General features: G+C 35.6%; 2 protein-coding genes across 3 annotated transcripts in view; one reads left to right on the top strand and one right to left on the bottom strand.

The window, feature by feature from the left end:
- LOC125865141 (3-hydroxyisobutyryl-CoA hydrolase-like protein 1, mitochondrial) overlaps positions 1 to 7451 on the top strand; it is a 29203-nt gene extending 21752 nt beyond the window's left edge. For both annotated transcript variants that reach the window (XM_049545322.1, XM_049545321.1), the window contains 7 exons: positions 4585 to 4670; positions 4781 to 4902; positions 5661 to 5721; positions 6150 to 6248; positions 6331 to 6432; positions 6516 to 6557; positions 7119 to 7451. In XM_049545322.1, coding sequence (XP_049401279.1) covers positions 4585 to 4670; positions 4781 to 4902; positions 5661 to 5721; positions 6150 to 6248; positions 6331 to 6432; positions 6516 to 6557; positions 7119 to 7250 — 644 coding nt within the window. In that variant the 3' untranslated portion in view covers positions 7251 to 7451. The remainder of the gene's footprint in view (positions 1 to 4584; positions 4671 to 4780; positions 4903 to 5660; positions 5722 to 6149; positions 6249 to 6330; positions 6433 to 6515; positions 6558 to 7118) is intronic.
- A 2189-nt stretch (positions 7452 to 9640) lies between these two features.
- Positions 9641 to 24636, bottom strand: LOC125865137 (outer envelope protein 64, mitochondrial). Its single transcript, XM_049545317.1, has 13 exons — positions 24321 to 24636; positions 23967 to 24119; positions 23218 to 23342; positions 22462 to 22587; positions 17611 to 17793; positions 17335 to 17479; positions 15463 to 15631; positions 13000 to 13134; positions 12679 to 12879; positions 11772 to 11896; positions 11635 to 11686; positions 10935 to 11004; positions 9641 to 10238 (listed from the first exon to the last, which is right to left on the bottom strand). The coding sequence occupies exons 1-13, from the start codon at positions 24548 to 24550 to the stop codon at positions 10156 to 10158; spliced, it is 1797 nt and encodes a 598-aa protein (XP_049401274.1). The 5' UTR covers positions 24551 to 24636; the 3' UTR covers positions 9641 to 10155.
- Between the last annotated feature and the right edge of the window lie 1723 nt (positions 24637 to 26359).

Raw genomic sequence — 26359 nt, 5'->3', positions numbered from 1 at the left:
CATATCTTCAGCAGAACCACCCCAATCACTGTCAGAAAATCCTTGAAGTTTAAAATTCTGGCATTTGCTAAATTTGACTCCAGAGTCCATTGTGCCTTTGACATATCTGAGTCCTCTTTTTGCAGCTTGCATATGCAATTCACTAGGAGAATTCAAGAATCGGGATAGTACACTTACAGCATACAATATATCTGGCCTTGTTGCTGTAAGATACATCAAACATCCTATCAAGCTTCTGTAGCTTCCTTCTTGTACTCGTTCATCACCATCGTCCTTGATTAACTTCTCCTTTTGATTCATAGGCGTACTCATACTTTTGCAATCGTCCATTCTAAATTTCCTCAGAATTTCTTTTGCATACTTCTTCTGACAAATGAATATTTGATCTTGGATTTGTTTAACCTCCATTCCAAGAAAGAAAGCCATCTCTCCGAGATCCGTCATTTCAAAGACTTTCATCATCTCCTTTTTCAACTCTTCTATGAGCACAACATTACTCCCTGTTACTAAAAGATCATCAACATACAAAGAAATTATAATAATGTCAGAGTTAACATGCTTTATGTAAAGAGTTGATTCACTTGGGCTTTTCTGAAAACCTAAGTCAAAAAGGTGATCATTGATTCTACTGTACCAAGTCCTTGGAGCTTGTTTTAATCCATAGAAGGCCTTTTTCAGCAAGTAGACTTTGTCTTCCTGTCCTTCTGCAACAAATCCTTCAGGCTGCTCAACTTCCTGCAAGAAAACATTCAAAAAGGCTGATTTAACATCCAGTTGGTAGATTTTCCAACCCTTTTGTGCTGCAATTGCCAAAAGAAGCCTGATCGTGCCAAGTCTTGCGACTGGTGCAAATGTTTCAGAAAAATCTACACCAAAAATCTGAGCATAACCCTTCACCACAAGCCTAGCTTTGTGTTTGTTCACCGAACCATCTGCATTTAGCTTAGTTCTGTAAACCCATTTAACACCAATAACCTTTCTGTCTGGAGGCCTTTCTACCAGCTTCCATGTGTCATTTTTCTCGATCTTGGTTAGCTCCTCCTGCATTGCGACTATCCATTTCTTGTCTCTTTCAGCTTCTGCATATTCAGCAGGTTCAAATACGGCTACATTGCATCTTTGATAGATATCTGCGAGTGATCTGGTTCCTCGAATGGGAGGATGATCTTCTCGTTCCTCAAAATTGTGCAACTCATTAGCTTCTCTTTCTTGCTTTTCTCCATCCCAATCCCATTGCTTTTGTTCTACAAATTCCACATCTTTGCTTACCAAAATTTTTCCAGTTTGTGGTTGGAAAATTTTTCCAGGTTCTGCCTTCTTGTCAAGTTTATCCCTTTTCGGCTGAGGTATGTGAGAAAAACATAAGCAACCAAAAATCTTGAGATTCTTTAGTAAAGGTTTGTACCCATGCCAAGCTTCAAAAGGTGTTTGACCATTCACTGCCTTTGTAGGCAGCCTATTCAACAAAAATACAGCAGTATTGGCTGCCTCTGCCCAAAACTTTTTGGGAAGCTCTTTCTCGTGCAACATACACCTTGACATCTCCATGATGGTCCTATTCTTCCTTTCACTTACTCCATTTTGCTGGGGAGTATATGGAGTAGTAAGTTGATGCTCTATTCCAGCAACTTCACAAAAGTTTTTGAACTGATCTGAAGTGTACTCAGTCCCATTATCTGATCTGAGCACTTGCAGTTTGCAGCCGCTTTGATTTTCTACCAAGGCTTTGTATTTCCAAAAAACTTCAGCAACCTCCGATTTGAATCTTAAGAAGTATATCCAACACATCCTTGTTAGATCATCAATAAATATTATGTAATACCTGCTTCCTTTCAATGATGGAGTTCTTTGGGGGCCTCCAAGATCTGTATGAATCAATTGCAATTTTTGAGTCGCTCTCCAAGTTGATTTTGGGAATGGCAATCTTGTCTGCTTACCAAATTGACATGCCTTGCAACTTGGGAGTTCCTCTTCAAGTGGAGGTAAACCTTTTGCCAACCCTTTTTTCTGCATATACAAAAGCGCCCTGTGGTGGAAGTGACCCAACCGTTTGTGCCAAGTTTCTGCAACACTGGACTGACTTGGAAAAGCTATTTGTTCTTCCTCCATTGGATTCAAAGAAAAGCTTTTACCCTGCATTTTAATTCTAAATAGTTCCTGACCACTTGGATCAATGATCAGACACGCCTTATCTTCAAAAAATAATTTGAACCCATTTTCAAGTAGCTGTCCAACACTTAATAAATTCTGATCAAGTTCAGGAACAAACAAAACTTCAGAAACAAGTTTTGTACCTGTATAACTCTCAATAGCCACAGTCCCCTTTCCTTTTGCAAGGAGGTATTCTCCATTTCCAATCCTGACTCTTGATGTTGTTGTTCTATCAAGCCTTTGAAAAGCTTTTCATCACTAGTCATGTGGTTTGTACAACCACTATCAATAAGCCAACTGTCACTTGAAATACTAGATGCAAAACATGATGCAACAAATAGTTGTTCTTCCTCGTGTTGATTTGCAACTTGAGCTTCTCCTTGTTGCTGCTGTCCTTTTTCCTTGCAGATGATCTCAGCATGCCCAAGTTTTTGACATTTTCGGCATCGCATATCCGGCTTTCTCCAGCATTTGAAGTGAGGATGATTCTTCCTTCCACAATATTGACACGGAGGGAATTTTTCTCCTCTGTTGCCGCCTGAATTGTGGCTACTTCCATTACCAGCGGAAACCTGATTATTTTCAGCATAATTCTTCTTCCCTTTGATTTTCTTCTATTTGTTTCCAGGATAGTTTTGCAACTTGGCATGAAGTGCACCTTCTACCGACCCTTCCTGTCTCATTAACCTTCTTTGCTCTTGTGCCTGCAATGCATTTAGTAATTCTGCCAAAGTGATCTTTGACAGATCCTTAGTATTTTTTAAGGAAGCAATGGTTGGTTCAAACTTCTCAGGTAATGTAACAAGAAGTTTCTCAATAACTCTGCTATCAGGAAGCTTATTGCCCGACATTCTTACTTTGATCACAATGCTAAGAAGCCTATCTGAGTATTCTTTGACAGTTTCAGAATCTTTCATTCTTTGTATCTCAAATTCTCTAATGAGATTCATAACTTTCATACCTTTGATTCGCTCATCTCCTTGGTATTCTTCTTTTAGAAAATCCAGATTGCTTTTGCCGATTCCAACGTCATGATTCTAGAAAAAATTGTAGGTGAAAGTGCAGCATATAAGCAAGATTTCGCCTTGGATTTTCTTGTCTTCCTTTCCTTGTGAAGTTTGATCTGAGCCATTGTTGGATTGCTTGGTAAAACAGGAATTTCGTAATCCTCCTCTACTGCTTCCCAGAGATCACATGCCTCCTTGTGAGTTTGCATCTTGATAGCCCATACCTGGTAGTTCTCTCCATCAAACACCGGTGGAGAAATAGCATAAGAACCAGAAGAGTGTTCTGAATCCATGTGTTCTGATGGCTTTTCAGGGCAACAAGTAGGGACTTTGTTGATGGTTCACTCAGACTACACTCACAAGTCCCTTAAGAAGAGGGCTCTGATACCAATTTGTTGGTGTTAACAGCTAAAGAAAAACATACGACAGAAGAAGAAAAAGAGATATTTTATTAAGCTGAAAGAAGAAATATTTAAATTGAAGGAACTCCTAACAGTCTGCAGTAAATAGTGTAGTAACTGAAAAACAGAATCTTCCTATTAACTAGGCACTAAGTCTACCAACAACTCTACATGCCTAATGACTAGGAAATTCACAACTGAAAGACTAAAACAGAAAATATCTATCTTCTGAAAACAGAACACACATCAGCAGCCATGTCATTATGCCAACTCAACATCAATTAACAGCTCATGAGGCAGATTTCAACACCCACCAAGTCGGACTAGGAGAAGGTAAAAAATTGGCCAGGTCTGGATTATCGTGAAGTAGTCCACTTCGCCTCTTGCATCGTGAGACTTTCTGTCTCGCCTTTCCCTTGCCTTGTGCAGGGTGTAAACTTCAGCGGGGGCTTATTTTTTACCCCTATTCGCTTTCCACCTCGCGAGGCGAGCTCCAGCACTTTGCCTTGGGCCTGGCTTTGCAAGTTTCGTCCATTTTTGCTCCATACTTAGTTGATTTTGTGATCTTTTCCCCTACAATGCACAAAACACCTTCCATAAGCTCTAAATCATGTAAGTGAGAGAATGTAGCAAGTATTAAGCTAGATTATCCTCAATACAAAGTACAAATGTGGGAAAAACATGGCTAACAGAGTGTATATATACCCAACATCAGTTATCACCCAGTCTCTTGAGGCAGGGAACACTTTTGGATGGTGGCTCTTTTAAAGAAACAGAAGGAAAGGAAATCTAAAACACGAAACTGCAGCTAGCAATTCCTCTTTGGATTTATTAACACTACATAACGATATTCAGATACATACTCCATAACATCATGAATATTATTTATTTACTAAGAAATTCATATACATGATACCATGCAATGTGATCATTTTGCTGTGTGTGCTGTGGCTCACCCTGTTTCAGGATTTGTCGCAACAGGCACTATTAGTTGCTAAGGAGCTGACTATTACTGCATTTTGCAGGAGAGTACTTGGCCCTAACAGGAGACAAGCTCAGTGGAGCGGAAATGATGTCCTGTGGTCTTGCTACACACTACTCTCTCAGCGAAGTCAGTTCCTTCCATTGAATCTTAAATTTCTCTAGTTTCTGCACAGTTACTAAGATTACCTGATAAATCTGTATCTGGCTATATTGCTTTCTCCTTTCCAAACCTCTGAGAGGCTTCCCTTAGTCGAGGAACAACTCGGAAAGCTTATGACGGATGATCCTTCTGTCATTGGAAATTTTCTTGCAAAATTTGAAGATGTTGTCCATCTGGATCAAATGAGTGTATTCCAAAGGTACTGCTCATCTTGTGCAGCAGTTTCAAATTAGAGATCCATACCGTTTGAGCTTCCATTCAGATGGGGAGTGGGGTGGGTTTTGTAAAGCTTCTTTAGGTATCTAGGCTTCTTTAGAAAATCAATCTCTTCCTCCCTCTTGTTGTAGAAACCATTTAACCTGCATCAGTCAATGGACCCTGATCTTTTCATGCTTCTAGTTCTCTTATTGCTTAGTGCATTAACCTATTTTGAATTGTTCTCTCGCCTTCTAGCAATAATTTTAGCTTCTTTTTATAATAAATTTCAATTTGTGGCATTCACTACGTATGGCTACATCTTTTTGGGATGCATAAACACACTTATTGGAGAGTACCCTATGCAATCTTTAAAAAAGAAATACTATTCAAAAACAAATTGTTTTGCATTATTAGTTACTTTCTTTAGCACTCTTCATTGCGACTTGATTGTATGTTAGCATTATTCTGCATCTATGACAATTGGAAGTTCTTCATCACCCAGTTTCACCTGCTGTCCAACCTTACACCTTGCTTGCCTTAAGTTCCGATGCTTAAAAGTTGGGCGATTTGCGTAGTATGAATTGTACAGGCTGATGATTTTGATTCAAGCTTCATGCTTTCTCCTGTCTTCTAATTGTGGTTTTTCTTTAGTTTTCAAAACTTTTTGGTTATTTACCTGTTGTCCTTCTATGTGGTTTCTGCTTGAAAACCTGCCTATATCTGATGTTTGTGTTAATCCTTTTAATCTGTTTTGTATAGGATTGAAATACTTAATAAATGTTTCAGCAATGAGACAGTGGAGGAAATCATTGATTCTCTGGTAAGAATGTAATCTTTACCTTATGTTTTTGTAACAAAGACATCATCCTACAAAATCTCTTGAAAAGATATGAAACTGTTTCTGATGAATAATATCTTCATTTTTGTGTTCAATCAAACAATTTTAAAGGATGAGAACCTAACTGGCAGAGATCCAGAAACAGAGTTTTTGTCAGTGTAAGTAACAGATATCCACATATCAATCCTTGTCGGCACAACTATATTTCAGAAAGCATACATACATACAATTTTTTCTAGGAGTTTTGAATTTAATACCACAGCCACCCAAGCTAGCAAAACTATTCAAAATAATTTCTACAGGACAGTAGTTTTATTTCCTGGCAGTACGCACAGGATCTAAATTACTTCACTTGTTCTCTAAATATTTTTTTTAGCATACATCTGATCATTAATTCCTAAAGAATTTAGGAAAGTGAAACAACCAAAACAGCAGATGCCTGGTGCATTTCAACACTGAAGAGACTAAGAGAGGTGTCGCCGTTGAGCTTGAAGGTTTCCTTACGATCAGTAAGTTCCTTTCGAACACTTAACTCTGCAACATGCTCCCCCTTCATTCTTGGATGACACTACAAGGTTGTGCTTCCTACAGATACGTGAAGGTAGAAATCAAACTCTTGACCAGTGCATAATTCGTGAGTATCGAATGACATTACAAGCATTCTTTGGACATATTACTCGTGACTACTGCGAGGTACATCATGTTTCTTGAATCTGGTTCAATTGGTAGAAACTGTGACTCTCTGCGTTTATAACTGCATGGGTGTCTTCTTATAGGGGGTTCGAGCGCGGATGTTGGATAAAGAGCGTTCCCCCAAGGTACACCATTTCTTTTTACACTTCATTGATATGATGTATATTCATAGAAACAATTTATGTGGAGAATGATTTTCTTGAAATCGTTGATTAGAGATAAAGGTTAGTGGCATGTGATGGAAGTATTAAGTAGTGGGTGAGGCATGTGTGATCTTTCATCATAGTCACAAATAGTCAAGAGTGAATAATATTTTCATGTGGAGCAAGTGGCATGAAGTAATATTGTAGGTAGTCAACGAAAAATTTGCACCTCTAAAGCATACCACTCTTGTCACTTTCAATAGTTTATTACAATTGAAGGGGTGGGGAAGGGGACACATACAAAGTGCCTATGGACACAAAAACGAGGAACTATGATGCATGCTTAACGGCGCATTAACTCTATTGGGTGTATTTCATTTTGATTCAATGCAACTCCATGTTGTGGAGTAATGCTGCTTAATACCATTTTCTCGAGAAATCTGGCCTTGTATACCTGAATTGTTTGAACTATTCGTAGTTCAGTTCTTGGAGCATGCCAATTGTCAGTTTTAGAATTATCTGAACTGTTGGTAAAACATGCAGTGGGATCCTCCAAGCTTGGAACATGTGACGAATGACATGGTAGACGAGTACTTTTCTCCCTTGACATCAATTGAACCTGATTTGGAGCTACCAGTACAGCAACGGAAACCATTTGCAATAGGAAAGCACTAGGTTTCCAATCAAGTATTATTCTCTTGGCTGATCACAATGCCAAAAGAAAAGTTCGCCTGTGCTTATTCTTGCTACTGGTTTTATTGGATGAATAAAATTAAGAGAGAATTGTTATGTAGACTTCTCAATGAACTTGTTGAATTCTGAGCATGGACAGAGATCTGATTGCTACTTAAACGTTCGCAGAAATAAGCAAGCGGTACATTAATTTTGAAAACTATCTCATGCCCTTATGAATTACATGACCAAATAACTTGTGGAGAATGTTACCAACAAAGAAGCTAAAATAGATGACAGCCACAGCCACAGCCACAGCCACACAAATCTACTAAATTAACAATTGAGACATACCAAGTTTGTAGAATTAGGCAGATTCTGCCAGATCAGTTATGAAGAAATACAAGAGGAAAGGTAGAATGAAAGTAATTGAGAAGAAGATATTCTGATATTATATAATCTTAATCATAGAGTACTACATACTAGTGCTTATATACATAACTAGTTTAGACTTTAGCTTAGTTAATTGTAGTAATTACTTGACTAATGACCTGTTAAATAACTAATCAACTAGATCTCGTAACTAACTTCTCTAACAAACTAACAGTTATTTAACTAACTGTCTAACCACTCTCAACAAAGTTCATAGAAGGGAACTCTAAAAAAGGAAAAAAAAAATGTACTTAAATTATGTGTAATTGAACAAAATTGTTATCCGTTAATAGTTTGGTCTAAATATGTCATATCTATCAATAGTTTGGTCCAAAAATGTACATTTTGTTATTTAATAGGTCAAAAATGGTCTTTTTCCTATAAATATATTAGTATATTGATTTGCTTAAACATATTTTATTCCTGATAAAAATACTATTATTAAAGAATCCAATTCTTGTTTCTTTCTCTTAAAATTACTTTAACCAACAAATAAGTAGGAAATAATCTTTTTTTTTCTTTTTAAATCTCATTAACGTTTAAATAAGAATAACTCAATATACCTTTTAAATTGAAAATATAGGTCATATATATAAGATCATTGTAACCTATCATTAATTTTTTATTTAAACAATGATAAAATAGTTTTTAATAAAATAGAAAATAATCTTTTCTGAATTGAGGTAGGATGATTTCTAATTTAAAAATTATCATTAAGAAAAGAATGTGTTCTCTTTAAAAAAATATATATATATTTATATATATATATATATATTTATTTGGAGGAAAACATTTTTGACTAATTACGTAAACATTTTTAGACCAAACTATTAAGTAAGTAACAATAAGAGCTTATCAAACTATTGTGGGCAAGGCATAGTTGAAGGGCATTTGCGACCCTTTTTAATTCTATCTATTAACAGCCCTAAACAAAAAAGAAGCCCTATTTTTCTTCTTTGTTCATGCTTACTTCCTGTCTTTCCATCTTCTCCCATTCCTCCATGATCAGCAACCACTGCATTCTGCATCTCTCCTGCTTCTTCTTCAGCGAGGTGTTGAAATGGAGGTGTATGGCGGTTGGAAGGGGAGAGCATGAATGTGTATAAACTATGTAACAGTTGTATAATAGTGTATGTATAACAACCTGATATATGATGTTATAACACTATGTATGTATTGCCTATTGATATAAACTGGTGGGAATTTGAATAATGAATATACACAGATATTATTTTATTATTATATACATATGTAAGAGTAGTATTGATAAAGGGGTATGATTGAAGGCTTATGCAAGAGAATTTTTAAAAAGCCACTTAAAATGCATATAGGTCACTTGTTTTGACTTAACAACCATGTTTGAGTTGTACTAAATGATTTATTGCTATTTGCTTTCTCTTGATTTTTGTGATTCCTATTGTTCTCCGTCAATCAAGTCTTTGTTTAGCTCACTTCATAGAGCAGTGAATGGCCCCGATGACTCAATAGACATTTTGTCTAATATTTTTTCCTGCCGATTGATTGATGAAAGAAGCATGTCATCAGCAACAATGAGATGTAAAGTTGTTGCATAAAATGTCATATTGCCTTCTAGACCGTTAACTTTCTATTTTGTGCAAGTATAGATAGGTTAACATACAAAATATATCATATATCATACATCCTAAAATATGGCTTTCCATCACACATCATACAATTCTCACAATCTTCAGTATTCATAGTTGTACGATGTTTCTTGTTGGATAAACGTATAGACGCAAACGCTTCTTGATAGGACAACTCTTGAACAAAGACTAGATTTGAACTACAAGGTATTTTCACAAGAAAAAAATCTCACTAAATTATCTAAAAGGGGGAAACAATTTAACTAGCAACACAACTATCCTATTTGTGCAAATGAGCCAACATAAATGTAGAGTTAGATGGGAGAAAATAAAAAAAACGATAATGGGAGATTAGACACACTCAGTATTTATCTATTTGTTTTATTGAGATATGCAGTCAGTCTCCAATCAGGAAAAATAAAACATCTCATAATCCAAACTGCTTTAAACACAATTCACAAGGCTCATTGCAGAAAGTCCAAAAACTTAAGTAGTTTCTCACTCATCAGGATGGTGATGGTGAACAAAATTAACTACTTTGTGTTGGCTACATACAAAAGTTGACAAGATAGCATCCTTCAATTGGGACTTAAAGGTGTGTCGATATCAAATGGGAACGAAAACAAATTATTTTTCTCCAATGGATGAATTACTTACATGTGGAGACTTGGACCAGAAAGAAGAAGAAAAACAGATATCCATGAGCAAATACAAGGAATCATACAGTTTTAGTTAGAAGCTTAACTTCCAGTAACCCAACAAGGTTCATCTGTATCTCTTTTTAAAAAATCCTCTGCCTTTTTGACGTATACATTATTACTCCGCTGATTTTCCTCTGGGTTTTTAATATCATCAGTCTTAGCAGTAAGTGATCAACTAATTAGCTTTCTGAGTCTCTTTTCAGACACACTCGCAAACTTATTCTGTGGTTCCAGAACCAGTGCATGTCTAATATCTGCAATATCAAAATCCACAGTAAATTAATAAATGAACTAACTAAAAGGAAACTGGATGGCCATCTTTGGCCAGGACTGACCATCCAACCTGACTTTAATAAATATAGTTCACAGTTAACATGAAAAGATAATATGGAAAGCAAGTCACAAAATTTACAGTCAACACAATATTCCTCAAAAATTATTAGGATTAACTAGAAAGTGGTTACATAAACATAGCTTCTTTTTTTTCAACGCAGATCTATCCATATGTATGTATGAGCATGAGCCAAAAACAACTGCTGAGATTGCACCTACTGCTAATTTGATCCCACCTGATCACGCACACTGCTACTTAGATTTTCCCGGTGACACGCAAGGCACTGAGCCACTGAATAATGAAATAACAGCCAACCCAGAAATCTGACCCTCTCCCCCCTCGAGCGGCGTACTACAGATCTTTTAAAACTTACATGAGATGACTAAATCAAATTTTGTAAATAAAATATTTTTCATTAGTTTTTGGAAAGCCAGTCATGGGGAGATAACAATTCTGAGCAAATTCTGTGCAATTAAAATTTTTCTTCCTACGCAAATGAGACCATGAAAAGATAGCTGAAAAGGATTTAACATAAAATTGCACGCAGAGAGAGCGCAAACAACTGGAAACATGCACCTTGCAACAGACAGACTGGCACATAACATCACAAACTTACCTTGAAGAGCCTCTTTATAGAAGAGAAGGGACTCCCTGGCAGTTCCCCTTCTCATATAAGCCTTTACATTCTGCACACAAAAATAAAAAAATCCACCCCAGTCAGAATATATTTGGATCATAAAAATGGAAATTGAATGTATGGGAGATGGGCATCTGCACTCTCATGCATCAAATAGTGAACCTAAGCTACAAGAGGAAAAAGGTAGAATAATATGAGTCAACACCACAAGAGAAATTGTAGAATGTGTCACCTTGAACAAACAAGAGAAATGGTACAACATTCATATATCTTACACAACTCAAACAAATTTGCTTGACAGGAGTTTCTACCATCACTTATTTAATTGTAAACGTACTTGAGAAATTCATATGTTTTCTGATAAACTTTTGGGTGCATTTTATGTTATGCTTAGATTACTACATAATATCCACAGGACAAACGCCAGACAGCAAATATAAACAGAGGGAAAAAGTTCTTTTCAAAACTAACACTCCTTTAAGGTTAACTTTTTAAAAGATTTTCCCTTAAAAGCCCTGTAATAGGGTGAAAAGCCCTTCATCAAATACAAGTGTTTGACTACTATTACCCTGAAATAATATTTCGAAACAGTATTAGATTGGGTACAATTCAAAAACAAAAAAAAGAAGTTAAACAGTTCACTCATATTAGTTGCAAAATTCCAAGTTTCTCCTGATACCTTTTTATCAAGTGAAATTGCTTTAGTACAGTCCTCTTCAGCTTGTTGGAAGCTGCAAGTTAAATCACTCGGTAAAAGACGAATTCAAACAGAAAACATTGAAGAAGTTGCACTAGTATCATAATTTATTATCATACCATCCCAATTCTAAGTAAGCAGCTGCCCGGTTGGAATAATATGTAGCGTTGTCATTCAATTTTATTGCTTCTGTATAGTAGCTTACAGCTTTGTTCCACTGCTTGCCCTTAAATGCAGCATTTCCCTATATAGAATGCATCAAATTACCATGATAAACTAGAAAAGCATACTAATGACAGATCCCACAACGTTCAGAAGATGGTAAATTGAAGACGAATGACTATCAGGCACAAAATTCTTTCATTTCTCATTGGTTAAGTTTCAAGAAGCCTAAAACACAGTATCAAAAAGATAAAACAATTGCATATACTGTTACTTAAGACTGAACTTAAAAATCTGTAGTATAGACTGTTAGCCATGCTTGCAAAATTTGCTACAATTATGGTAACCGCGTGCCAGTAGCATTTTGAGTAGAAACTGAATTATGTCTTATTAGCAGACTCTTCTTTTGGAGGAGAGACCAGGCAAGAGAGATATAGTGGAAATGCACAAGTTTGGGTAAAGATATGAAGAAAAAATGAGAGCATTTTGCTTCTCACCTTCCTGAAGAAGGCAAAATAACAAGAAGCAAGGATGATTACAATGTGGATAAAATTGGAAGAAAATTCCAAATATTTAATCAGCCATCTATATTGAATAATAATAATTTCAAGTGCCCCATACTGCTCCTCATTAGAGATAATATTGAATCTTTGGGGCTTGCAGCTAAAAGGCTGTAATAAGGAGCTGGGAATTTAACTATCAGGTCTTTGCAGACTTTCAGATTAGGAAACAAAATAGTATGATGCCCAACTAATGAAACAGAATAGTGTGATGCCCAACTTAAAAATCTGCAAAATAATCATGTCAAATAAACTAAACAATTGATTTTAGCATATTAAAAGAAAAAAAAGTGGAGAATAAAACCTTTTCTTTCAAAAGCTCAGATGCATCAATGCTACCATTGGTATCTGGTAATGGAGATGCACTGGATTGTATGATTACTTCATCTTGGATAGATGAGTACATATCCAAGACAGTGTCAAGTAGAAACTTATCAGTCCCGTGAGATGCAATAAATGACAGGGAGATAGGATAGTTATCATGTTCTCCAAAAGGAATGGCAGCCTGACATTCAAAACAAGGAACAGATTGTGCACAGTGAAATCACTAAAATATGGAAAGAAAACAAAAGTATGAGGATGACTAAGTACTACTTGATGCTTGAATACTGCAACATGGAATTACCTGACAACATCCTGACATGCTGGCAATGCCCAATAAAGCAAATGCTCTATCATGAACTTCAGCAGATAGACCTTTCCTTGACTTCAATTTTAAAGGAGGATCTGCAATCGTCGGAAGAACCAATATGCCATCGTTCTTCAAACAAAACGAAATGAGTCCTTGAGACACAAGTTCCATGAAAGGATACCACAAACAATAAAATCAATGTAAAGATTCTCTGAATGGGCATGTTCTCCTTATTCAACTTCAGACTGAACTGAGATTGTATTTTTACATTCAACTTTTAAAAATAAATTATTTTATGTGATGCAGTCAAGCAGAGGAATCGGGAATCTATATCAAATAATAAGCTGATAGTAGTCAAATATAACATATAAATCATTAATAGAATTTGCGTAGAAGTTTCTTAGAGAGGTAAAACAATACTTGTAGGGGTCGTTTGGTGTGAAGGATTACACAAAATAGTCATGGGATTAAATTGTAGTGCCACTTAATTTGTTGTTTGGTAGGCATGTCCGGGATAACTTATCCTGAGATTAATAATTAGTACCGGGATAAGTTATTCCTCCCCTTGGGTAGTATCGTAATCCCAGGATAAGTTATCCCGAGATAAAATAAGTAAATGACAAAAATATCCTTTAAAACCTTTTCTATACATCACTTTTCACATTCACGAAGGGTACTTTTGTCAAAAAAAAAAACATTCACGAAGGGTACTCTTGTAAACAAATAAATTGTTCTTAAAATTTATGCAAAGCCTATTATTTTGAATACAACAAACCAAACACTCAATAAAAAATATTCTCAACATAACTTACCATCATAATTTATCCCATTATAATTTATCTCATCATAACTAATCCCGTCATAACTTGAATTCAAACCAAACGACTCCGTATAGCTTTAACGTGCCATCTCACTATTTTTTTTTGATAAGGTCACTTTGTATTCACACCAAAAAATTCATCAAGTAAAAACTGATGAGGTGGGATTTACAACCCCAAAGGGCATCCTGATAACCAAAAATCCAAAAAAGAACTTAACAATTGTACTATGAAGTCCACTAGACTTACTACCTCCCCCAACATATCCTGTTTACACCAAAAATACAGCAAACTTAGACTCTTCATCTTGATCTTTTGAATGCTGCTAGCATGCCATCTCACTATTTTAAAAAGTCCTTTTTATGTCATTTGATATGCAGATATAATAACGCGGAGATCAAGAATGGAACTATAATACATTTGTATTGTAATGCAAGGTACCATATTATAGGGAATTGCAAAAAGGAAACAACTAACATGGAGGGGATTACTGATCCCTTCATTCCTGCAATACTTATCCTTAATTTGAGGGATTCGACAAAAAAAGGACACTGAACTAACATGAGTCTTACGTACCTTTTGTTAATTTTCAATAACAAAAGAACCACAACAAATACTATATGCACTATGAATTTAATCAGCCAACCAAATGCCTCCTAATTTGTTTGTGTATTATATGTGTGCCAAATATTTTAAGACAACCCGAAAAACAAACATTGTTAGATAAAAAGGGGATGCAAGACTAGATATTGCATCAGACATTTTTGAAGTGGTAAATGACATAGTAAACTTTTCAAAACTGTTCCCCTGACATTTGTATCAAAGTTATGTGAAATATTAAGCGCAGAGGCATCTGCAAAATTTCTAAAGGATGGGTGCACTTATGAAAAGATGGATTTAATATATAAATTTGACTGGTTTGACCTTCGTGTTCTTATCACTTGAACCCGTTAAACATTTAAAATTATAGGTCCAAAATTGATTCTTATATTAAAAAAAATTAGTGATTTTATACATATAGTTACATTTTGTGTAGAAGGTATGGAGATCATTGACTGTATGCTATATCATCGAGTACTAATTGTTTTAATATACACATTGGTTTAATTATATAAAAAAATTGCATTGCTAAAAATAGGATTTTCCAATGTGACAAACTTGAAATTTTGAAAGGTTAAAGCAAAAAAAGAAAGAAAAAATATTAATTAAAACCCCAAAAGTGCTACCAATAACCACTTAAAGAGGCGTTACCTAATTTTAGAACAAAAAAGACTGAGATAGATAAAAGATTCAAATTTCTATCCTCACTTAGAGAAGTACACCCAAGCATCATTGCATTATATGATACTTCGAGTATGGGTTCACACATCTGTATTTAAGTATTTTTAAAAAAATATAACACTACTCTACATGATCACGGGAGGAGAGCATGGGATCACATGACCCTGTGACCCCCTCCTAGATACGCTCCTGATTAAGTGGCTTTGACGAAGAAGCTAATGGTAGCTGCCACAAATGGAGTGGTAATCCCAACACCCCCAAAACAAAAAAAAAGATAGGAAAGATGAAGAATGGGGAGAAAAGGAATCATAACAGAAAAAGAGAACTTCATTTTTTACTTCATGCTGTCGAAATGTACCTTCAAAAGATTCTGCATAGCAACTCGCATCTCGGTCCTAACTTTGTAAAGAACTTTGATGTTCTCAGGAGCCAAGGTAACTGCTGCAGCAATGTGACTGGTGACTTGAGAACCCAACCTCGGTTTCACAGCCTTCATCCATTCTTCATAATTTGTGTTAAACTCATATCTGAGAAAAACTAAGCATCAGAGATGATCACAGGGAAATCAGTGCCTCGACTAAATCAGAATTTTGAACAACATACGATAGGAAGAAGATGGAAAAACCAGATATAGCACATATGTAGTCGTTGAGCGTATCTATAAATCAGGAAAGGCAACAAAGTAAAGAGTAGTAATCCCCTCTTTATTCAAAAATAAATCCAGTTAATCCCACCACTACCTGCAATCATCCACAATCAGTATCAGCTTGCACATGGCTGTCAGTGCTTTACCACCAGAAGGGCAAAATACAGCCAGTGTAACTATCAACTAACCAGTCAACTGTTACTTAACTTCCAAATCATTTGCAGTTTTGACAAATTTACCAAATGTGGTGAACGATGGAATCCTTTAGAACTATGAAAATGCCAGTTAGCAGTTGAATTTCTCAAGGTGGAAGTAGATTAACGAAACATCAGTGCCACAACTGGGTATGTCCCATAGTCGTTCTGGTGATAGAACATAAACTCTACAGAAGCCTTCTCGGTATATTCAACAGAGAAAAGCTGAAAATCCCACTAAGCTCGCTGGATGAACATGCTAAACAGAAGAACAATTTAGATAAGATCAAAAAAAGTGTTTTAGAGAATGAAACCATGCAGCTTCCAATTCCATTAGTCCCAATGTCAAATACTCCATAAATGAGTTTAGACATCATGTAATGCATGAGTGTCAGATAATTTATATTTACTACATGCCAAATTTGAAGTTGTCAATAAACTAGAGATTATGTCTTGAACCAAGAACGAGAGTAGTTCTCTAGTTTTCTATGTAAATCAATATTTTACTAAATGCTAGATGAGATTTTCAGCACCCCAGAAATGCACAAACGACGAACTTCCGAGAAACAAAATGTCTCCATACAAGTAGAAGCCAAGAGGGTACAGAGATGTGAGACAGAAGCAGATGATCTTGTCAACAATATTGACCTGTATTTGAAGAGCAGCAAAAACAGTCGTCCAACCCAATGCAGGAGGCCATAACTAAACTATGACCAAATGAAATACGAGTAGAAAGAGATTACATATAGGGATTGGAGATATCAATGCAGAGAGATTCTTGTGAAGAGAGAATCCTTTAAAGAGACTCAAATCTTTGAAACCAATTCCTATTTATTATTCTTTGGAGAATGGTCTCATTTCATTAAAACATCAGCACAAAGTTTGTGCTGATAAAGAAAGAGAGAATACAATCTCCAGAGGAAACAAAACATAAAACTCCCCTTAATCAACAAAAACATACAGGGATTATATAGCTTTGCAGTATGGATTCACTATCATTTAAAGAATCCTTTACTCCAACAAAATAAAAAGTAATATACAATTTAATTTTATTCTCTCTGAGAAGTTCCTTGTATTCCCAAAAAGTCTTGAAATTTCTTTCCTTCCAGACTGTCACCAAAAGCATGCTAGGATGGTCTGCCATCATTTCCTTTGGTTAACACCACCAACTACTCCACTCCAAGCACTCAAGAGGTCTATTGTCTTCTATGGCATATACCACTTCATTTTAACTGATTCTGGTCCATACTAAATAATAAACCACTAAGATACTAAAGATAGCAGGACACATTGTCAAACAAGAAACGTGAAAGTGGAAAGCATAATAAAAGTAGCTTAAAAGTAAGAAGATCAGCCTAGTACAATATTCAAAGTATGGCATGTGCATGACCTTTGAAGAAGAAACATCACAGAAGAGAGAGCTCGTAGAGTAGACATCCCATTCTGCTGGATGGTTGATTGTTCAATGAAACCTTTTAAGCTGGGTACGTTTGATGCAATATACTGCCCAAGGTTCAGATGTTTGGGTGTCTGGTCTGTGCAAATACAAGAAAAATGAAAAGTGATACAAAGAAATAGAGAGTGCCAGCATCTGGCAACCAAATGAGTGCATCGAAAAGTTATGATATATATTAGGAGGAAAAAGAAAAAGTAAACTGCAACTTACATCCAGATAATTTTTCTATTACTTTGGTGACAACATACACTGTCTTCTGTTTTGGTACGTTACAGAGCTGAAAAAGATCATCGGCTATAACAAAGCATCTTGTCCTCTTAGGTTCAATTGATGGTATCTGAAGCAACACATGTCCAACTCGATGCAGCACAGATGGATCACGAGCTAACCATCCTGTAAAAGGGATTGCCACCATAAAGAATAGACAACTGATTTAATGCCTAGCAGGAATACCTAAAAGCCCAAAGAGACGGTCTGTATATTTACAATATTGACCATCTTAAATTTCAATTAATCAAAATTCAAAAGAAATTTTTTTTAATCTCTACCATCAATAAATTTAGCCAGGGCAATTTGTTTTGATAAAGGTAAAGTTGTATTCCTCAGCAATGAGGGTATGCTGGCAACCATCACAAAGATTTACTTCAGTGACCCAAAAAAGACCAACTCAAGAAAGCTGCTACTAAACTTATAAAGAAGAGAGAATTTAAAATCTGTCCAGCCTCCTCTATACCCTCCTCTTTACACAAAAAAAAAGAAAGTCTTCATACAACGCCATTTGATCTTTTGCACTGATTCTGCAGTATTTTCCATACACCTCTTGTTCTTTCACTCCAAATAGTCCACCATATACAAGATGGTGTCATGTTCCACCATTTCTTCTGGCTCTTACTCCCCCCTCTTCTCACCCAGTAACTAAGAAGGTCTGCAGTGTGTTCTGGCATTGTCCAGTTTGTATGTGTTTTGCTTAGAAAAATGGCCCATAATTGAGCAGTGACTTTGCAATGGAGAATAGATGGCTATTAGTCTCATTTGTCTCATTACACAGTGAACACCAAGAAGCTATTTCAAAGCCTCTTCTTTGCAGCTTCTCATGAGTTAGCCAGGGCAATTATAAGTTATGACTTACCCAAATAGGCCTCACTCATGGGTATCAGAGTAACTCTTCCCATTGCTTTTACAGAAGTTCCTTCTTGTATTAACAAGTCGTGGAACATATCAGTATCTTTGATTAGTTAGGTGTTTTTTCTTATTAACAAATGAAATACCTATAGTTTAGTACACAATTGCCCATTCTCAATTCTTTTTAATGGATGATATGAAAGGTACTCTTCCGGTGAGTCTACATGGCTCCCTACCTTCAGAATTAGTTCTTCTTCTGGTGAGTCTACATGGCTCTGATGTATCTCCACACTCCCCAACACATGGCATTGAAGCTGTCCTAAGACCCAAGGACTAAGTTCACCATATTTTGCCAATATCACTTCCCTCCAAAGGGCCTTCTCCTCACTGATTCATTCGGAGACTTTAATTCTGCACTCTCAAATTTTGGATTCCCAAGCCTCCCTTTCCTTTGCTTAGCTTTACTATATTCCATTCACTAGATGATAGCCCTTTTCTTCTTTGCCTCTTTTCCAGAGGAAGTTTCTTATGAGTTTATCTAATATTTTCACCACCTTAGAGGGAATAGGAAGTGGAGACATAACATAGGCGGGAAGTGAGTCTAATATTGATTTTATCAATATGGTTCTACCTCCCCGTGAGAGGTATTGAGTTTTCCATCTTGCTAACTTCTTTTTTGTCTTTTCCATGATTCCATCCCATATTTCTAAAGTTGTGCCTACTACCTAGTAGCATTTCCATAAGTGGTAGGTAGTCCCTCTACTCTACAACCAAGTATACTTATCAATATCTGAATCCGAAGAATTTCTTTGATAGGGATCAATCTACTTTTTGCCTAGTTGACACTTAGTCCTTGGTACTGCTTCAAAAAGAATTAAAATTAGTCTACTATATCTCAATTGCTCAATCTCAAGGTCACAAAAAACTAGGATATCATCTACATACAACAGATGACTGATCTCTTTTCCACCCCCATTTCTGGCTCCTATTTGAAAGCCCCTTAGCCATTGTTCTCTGTGGCTATTCTCATCAAGCTATTAAAATCTTCCAATCCCAATATAAACAAAAAGGCGGAGAGAGGGTCTCCTTGTCTCAATCCTCTTTCGGCATTGAAGAAACCTACTAGCTCTCCATTGATAAGGACAAAGAATCTAACTGTCTTCATACATGCCTCTATCCACTTCAACCATTTGATCTATCTCATAGTGTTGAGTAAGAAAGACCAGTTAACATGGTCATAGGCTTTCTGAATGTCTAGTTTACAAAATTAATCCTGCATTCACATCTTTCATCCTTGAGTCTATAGTATACACTCACTAGCAATTAGGGCAACATCCATAATCCATCTTCCCTTTATCAAAGTCATCTGATTTTTATTTACCAATTTATCCACCACCTTCTTTAGCTTTTCAGCAAGTAACTTAGCCATGATCTTGTGCAATCCTCCAACCAGACTAATTGGTCTGTAATCTTTAAGATCTGAGGCTCCAAACTATTTAGGTATTAATACAATAAGGTTGCATTAAAACACTTCTCAAATTCTGATTAGAGTGAAATATGCCAAAGTCCCTATTATACTTCATCCCAGAAAGTGTGGGAAAAAAAAAATCATTGGAGAGCCATCTGGGTCTGGGGCTTTCTCCTTGGCACATAATTTGATGTTGTCCGGAATCTCCTCCTTATCGAAGGGTCTTTGTAAACAGGTATGGTCCTCTTCAGAAATCATAGAGAACTTGTTTTGAATTTTGAAGCTTATCATTATATTAATTGCTGCCCAGTCCGCCCCTTTGAGCATGTATCCTTTTTTGCACACCCTGCTTCCTTAAGCACTTATAATGCACACTTAGCCGAACAACTAAAGTTGGAGGAAAGAGATAGTCGAGGTGTGAAATGGACCAATGATGAGGCACAAATGATGAAAATTTCCCCTCACCCTATGGTAATTTGCATGTCTAAGAAACTGCCTTACCTCTAACTTGTCCTAATTTGCATACAGTTCTTCATCAATCTGAGGTTAGAATGGATTGGTTCCTCAAAGACAAGCCTCATTTCATCCCTCAAATAGTGTCCCAAATATCTAGAAACTCGCGGTTCTTATGTTTCAGGTACATCCAAGAGAAAGAAAGGACTTCAAAAAGAGTGAGAGAACTAAAAAATCCAATCATGGCATTTGACTCTAAGAAATTTGGCACCAATGTTGTATCAAAAACTAAGCAGGCATATATAGTTGAGTTTAAGCTTAACTACAGTGTCACCTTCAAAATACTTGGGCATTTCTTTCCTTCCAAATCACCCACCATATAGGGATTCCCATGTTTTGGAAGAAGATTTGATCAAACCTTTTTATGCCAGAAAGTAAAGAAATCTAGAGCCATATTTTATACCTGTTCAAAAAGAGAAATTTAGAGACAAAACTCATCATCTTAATGCTCTGGTGATAGAAATGTTTCCAAGCCCTTGCGTATTTATAAAAAAAAATCTTGTTTCCTTTTTATCACAATATATTTTATTCCTGAGGAAGCTACCTAATTTTACATTGCGCCAGTTAAATGCTTGTCTAATACTAATTAAGTAGTTTATAGTTCCCTTGTACTCACATAGTTACCTACTAATTGAGTGTTCGGATTGACTTATTTTAAGTGTTTTTGGCTAAGTTCTTTCTCTTTCTTGTAGTGTTTGGCAAAAATAGAAAGTGTTTTTAAGCACTTACTTTTAGGCCAGAAAAGTACAAAAATAAGTTAAAAGCCAAAAGTTGGGTATTTCCAACTTATAGCTTTTAGGTATTTTTGAAAAGCCAATCCAAAAACCCTCTAAATCAAGACATTCCACCAATAGGTTGATGTGTCAATTAGTATGGTCGTGAAAAGTATCAGAAATTGGGGTTGTAGGTTGGCCTGTCAATTAGTTTCATGGTCATGAAAAGTATCAAAATTGGAGTTGGATCGGGGCCTCCAATGGTAAAGAGGGAAATAAGTAAAAGTTCCTTTTTATCCCATTCAGCATTAAACAAACTTCTCAACTTTAGTTTCTCCTTTTCTGGTGCTGTTCTTATATGGAAAAGTGAAGAACTCTCTACTATCCTGGTTGCAGTAATGCAGTTCACAACAAGAAATTAAGGTCTTCTCCTGGGAGACTGTTTCTACTTCTTGATTAAATGTTTACTTAACAGGCTGCAGATATAGAATTTGGCCTCTCCAAATATATTTTGCACTAGTAAAATTACACGCGCTTCGCGCAGGAATTTAATGTCATGGAATTTATAAAATAATACTTAAAACTTATCGGGCATTAAAACTAGAACACTATATATTATCTTACATACAAAATTATGTAGTAACAAACACTAATAATATATGTAAAGGAAAATGAAAATTATTAAATCTTATCATTTATCCTTAATAATATAAGCATTAATCATTAATTAATAATTGTAAAAATACATACCATCTGTAACATAAGCAAAGCAATGGTGTCGGTGAGCCAGGAGCAAAGTACACAAATTAAGGAAATCCCTCTATTTATAGACAACAAATGGTAGTGTGAACAAATGTTTATTGTGTCTTATCACAAATGTTACAACTATTTGGAAAAGTTGCAACCCTTCGGAAAGGTCACAACCTTTCATAAAAGTCACAACTTTTCATAAAAGTCGCAACTCTTCATTAAAGTCGCAACTCTTCATAAAAGTCACAACTTTTCATAAAAGTCACAACTCTTCATAAAAGTCGCAACTCTTCATAAAAGTCACAACTTTTCGTAAAAGTCACGTCAATTCATGAAAGGAGAAGGGTATTTTTGGAAATAAATAAATTTAAAAGGAAATTTTTGCTTGTGGTGGCGCCACGTAGGCGGGCCTAGGGTTCTCTTTTATATAAATATATGATTAGTCACAAAGCAAATACTGTGGTAATAGTCTAGAGAAAACAAAATGATACATACCAATACTGTCCAAACTTTGTGATACAGGCAGAACACCAATAGTTGATACGGCCCCATGTGACGGCCTAAACCCAAAGACACCACAAAATGCTACTGGGACTCTAATGCACCCAGTTGTATCGGTACCTGCAATAGATCAGACTCTATAACCATCTAGCATTCTGAAACCAAAGTGAATTTTTATTACAAATTAATACCGCTCCAATTAGTTAAACAGAAGCCGGCCATCTTACAAATTAAATCTTTCATTCCATCATGTTCATATTTCGCAGATATATAAGACGAGGAAAACACAACTCAATGTTAAATCTATCCATAAGAGGAAGACAAAGGAAAGAGGAGGCCTAGACTATAGCAGGAATATATCTTTTTTAAGACGGGTGGTGTCTGGACTAGCTTAGACGCATCTCGACTATTCCACAGGGTACCTATGACCTCCCACCAGGTGCTAGGTATAACTTTGCCACCAAGGCATATCAGATGGAAAGGATCACCGGGTGTTTTTTTCTTGGATTTGAACCGGAGACCTCATGGTTCTTCTCTCACTTCATTGACTATTAGGCCTCACGCAAACATCCTTGGTGACTAGAACATGAAAATATCTTCAACAACTCAAACATATTTGTGAGTATAGTAACTTCATCATCTTCATACTTTAAACCATTATAGCTAAATTGAACAGACACAGGAAACGGAAGAAAAGGAAACTTTGAATCAGCGATTTTCAGTAACTGCAATTTAAATTGACAACCATACCTAAAGCAAAATCAACAAGTTCAGCTGCAACAGCAACAGCTGAACCACTGGATGAGCCACCTGGAATATGAGATGGCAATTTTGGATTAGTTGGAGTACCGTAGTGCTCATTCTCTCCAGTAATCCTGAAACATTCCAACAGAGACATCAATTCCCTTCACTGAAATTGCATTGCTTCAAACACAAACTGTTTTCCTCAGCCAAAAGAAACACAGAGGGAGGAAAGAGAGTGTAGCAACAGATGATAGCCATGTATATATCTGAAAAACGTACTACTTCTGTCCCAACTTTTTTGCCAGTCTTCCCATTTCGAGAAATCCTAGAATGCGCTGCACCATTCCATTTCTATACATCTTTACAATCTTTCATTTTATAATCAAGAAATCACGAGAGCTAGTGACGCACGATTAGATATTCGGTGGATGATAGGTCTGCCCTTCTCCACTACCAAGCTTCTGTTGCGGCAGGATTCAAATGTGCATGTGCCTGACTGACACGTTCTTGTCGTGCTCTTATCAATAAACCAAAGCCCTGAGGCCACATCTTTCACAACTTCTACGGATTCAAATGCATTAAACTATTCAATATTTGAAACTTGATGTCATGCTTTCTCTATAAAACTACTTTTCAAGATTGCTTTAATGTTTATTCAAGTAGTGTATAATTAAAATCAACATTTTAAGTTCCGTGTAGAATCAAATATTTCATATAAAATTAATGTGACATAAGATAGAAAAAGCGAAAGATACCCAAGTCCAAATTCGTCCATGCTAGTCTTCCCAACACAAGTAGAACCATTCTTCAGAAGAGCAGTTACAACCATGGCTGTCTTTGTAGCCACCTCATGCGTCCGTTTCCAGGCAGGACTACCAAAACCCGTCACATATTCCTTCACATCAATACTATAACAGTGGAAGTAGAGAAAAAGAAATTAGAATCAATTCCACGTCCAGAAAAGCAGCAAAACTGTTATTAGTCCAATAGCACAAAACATTTTATTTTTCTTACAAGATCTAATCCTTCCAAAACCAAAACCCTCACAAAATAACAAAAGAAAAAGTGTTTTCGCCGAACTTTAACTTGAACAGAGGAGTATGACTAACTTGTCTTTGATGGCAAATGAGAGACCAGAAAGGGAAAGTCGAGCAGCTGGAGGAGGTGGTTGAGGAAACGGAAGCAACTCTATTCGTTCAATAAAAGCGCCAAAGTCTTGTTTGATTGAGTTTCTAGCTTTCAATCGTCGCCGATTAACCTCAGCCAGGATCAATATTCCGGCGAATCCGACGCCGATCACAACCCAGACTTTGGGGTTCGATACATTGAGTTTAGTCATCACCGGCAGCTTCGTCGGCAAAATTTGAAGGTTTTGAAAGGGTTTAAGAAACAGGGGGAAATGCTAGTATTGATTTTTGGGTTTCACAGAGACATAGAAATGGGGTTTAAGAGTCTTCTCCAAAGAACTTTCCACGTGCCTGTGCACGTTTCCCCCACGCGCCGAATCTTCCTTTTCCCACAAGCAAAAGTCCTTCAGAATTTTCTTTTAAGAGAAAAATGCAAAAATATCATTTGGTTTTAGGTTAAAAATATTCTTGTTGTAAATATTTTAGTTCAAAAATAATCTTGCGCAATCAATATTTTGGCCAAGTAATGCTTTTATAGTTACTAAATGAGTCAAAATGTCTTTTTTAAAAAAAAAAAAAATATATTATTTCTTTGTTAGGGCATCTCCAACTCTACACTCTAATTTACTCTTCAAATATAGAGTTTTTTATTTTTTCAGACAACAAACTCTAACCCAATACTCTATTTTCCTCTCTAAAAAGGATTGTTCTTCTCTCTCCTCAATATTATATTATTATTTATTTCATTTTTATTTTCTTATTTCGTAATATAAATCTTTTCTTTCTTTAATAATCATCCTATATAATTTGCATGTTATATAACATTTATTTTTTTGAAATTCTTTATTTAATATTAAATTATATTTTATTCTAAATTTCTAAAGAACAACTACGAATAATTGAAAAAAGAAATCGACAAGCACAATCACAACTTCTCTAAATCATACACTACATACTTCCTTTTTCGAATATTGTTAAATCTAGAAATGAACTACCAGATTAACAAATTGTTGTTGTGATTTTTAAAATTATTATGTTATGTATTGTATTATATTGTTATCTTGTATTTAAATTATAATGTTGTGTATTGTATTTTTAAATTAAAATTTGTATCTTATCATTTAAATTTTGTGCATTATAGTTTTTTTTAATTAAAAAAATAAAATTGTATCACAAAGTGATGAAAATTGAAAATAAAATAAAATATTATTAATTCGAGATGAAAGTAGTATATATTAAATAATATTTCTTTTTAAATGTATATTACATTTTAAAAGAATTGTGAATATTAGAGATTTAATTAATAGTCTTATATGAAAAATAATATGCTAATTACAAAATAATAGAAATAATAATATAATATTCAAAAAGTGAAATAGAGAGTATGGAGAACTACTATTCAACTCTTCATAGTAGAGGATAAAATAGAGAGTGCTTGGAGAGGGCATTCTCTATTTTACTCTCCAAACGTAGAGAATGGAGAGTAAAATAGAGTAGGGTTGGAGATGGGTTTATAAAATATTATGGTGTGGATGTCTATTACACCAGAAGTTACTCTCACTAATTATCTTCATTACTTCCCTCTATTACGTAGATAACCTCCACCTTTATGGCAATCATTCTTGTAACTAGGGGTGACAGAATGAGTAATTAATATGGGTATCCGCTCATATTTATCCATTTTAAATGGGTTGGGTATCCAACTCATTTAAAAATGGGTAAAAACGAATAATACCCATATTACTCATTTAAAAGTGGGTAGTTAAATGGATAAAATGAATAAAAGATGTGCATTCAAACAAACAAACAAAAACATGATGAAGTGTGGGATAGTAAGAAAGTCTTTTTTTTTTACTTCTTTTTTGGGATAGGTGGTGGGTTGGTAGGGGGTGGGTTTGTAATTCTTTTTTTTTTTTTTTAAATAATTTTAATTTGTAATTTTTTTTCTGATGGGGTGTGGAGAGGGGGGGCTTGTAAGGGGCAGGGGTGTGGGGTTGGTAGGGGGTAGGGGTGTGGGGGGC

This window comes from Solanum stenotomum, chromosome 5 (assembly GCF_019186545.1).
Source record: "Solanum stenotomum isolate F172 chromosome 5, ASM1918654v1, whole genome shotgun sequence".
NCBI lineage: Eukaryota > Viridiplantae > Streptophyta > Magnoliopsida > Solanales > Solanaceae > Solanum > Solanum stenotomum.
Note: the sequence above shows the minus strand (reverse complement) of the source record. Positions and strands in the feature narration are given on the sequence as shown.

Bases quoted from the DNA above. Each gene is read 5' to 3' on its own strand.
- LOC125865137 (XM_049545317.1), bottom strand. From the start codon at position 24,550: ATGACTAAACTCAATGTATCGAACCCCAAAGTCTGGGTTGTGATCGGC. The intron at 17,794-22,461 runs GTATGTATCATT...TCCCTTTTACAG, and splicing joins ACAAAGTTTGGACAGTATTG to GATGGTTAGCTCGTGATCCA. The intron at 17,480-17,610 runs GTAAGTTGCAGT...GTATTTGCACAG, and splicing joins AATAGAAAAATTATCTGGAT to ACCAGACACCCAAACATCTG.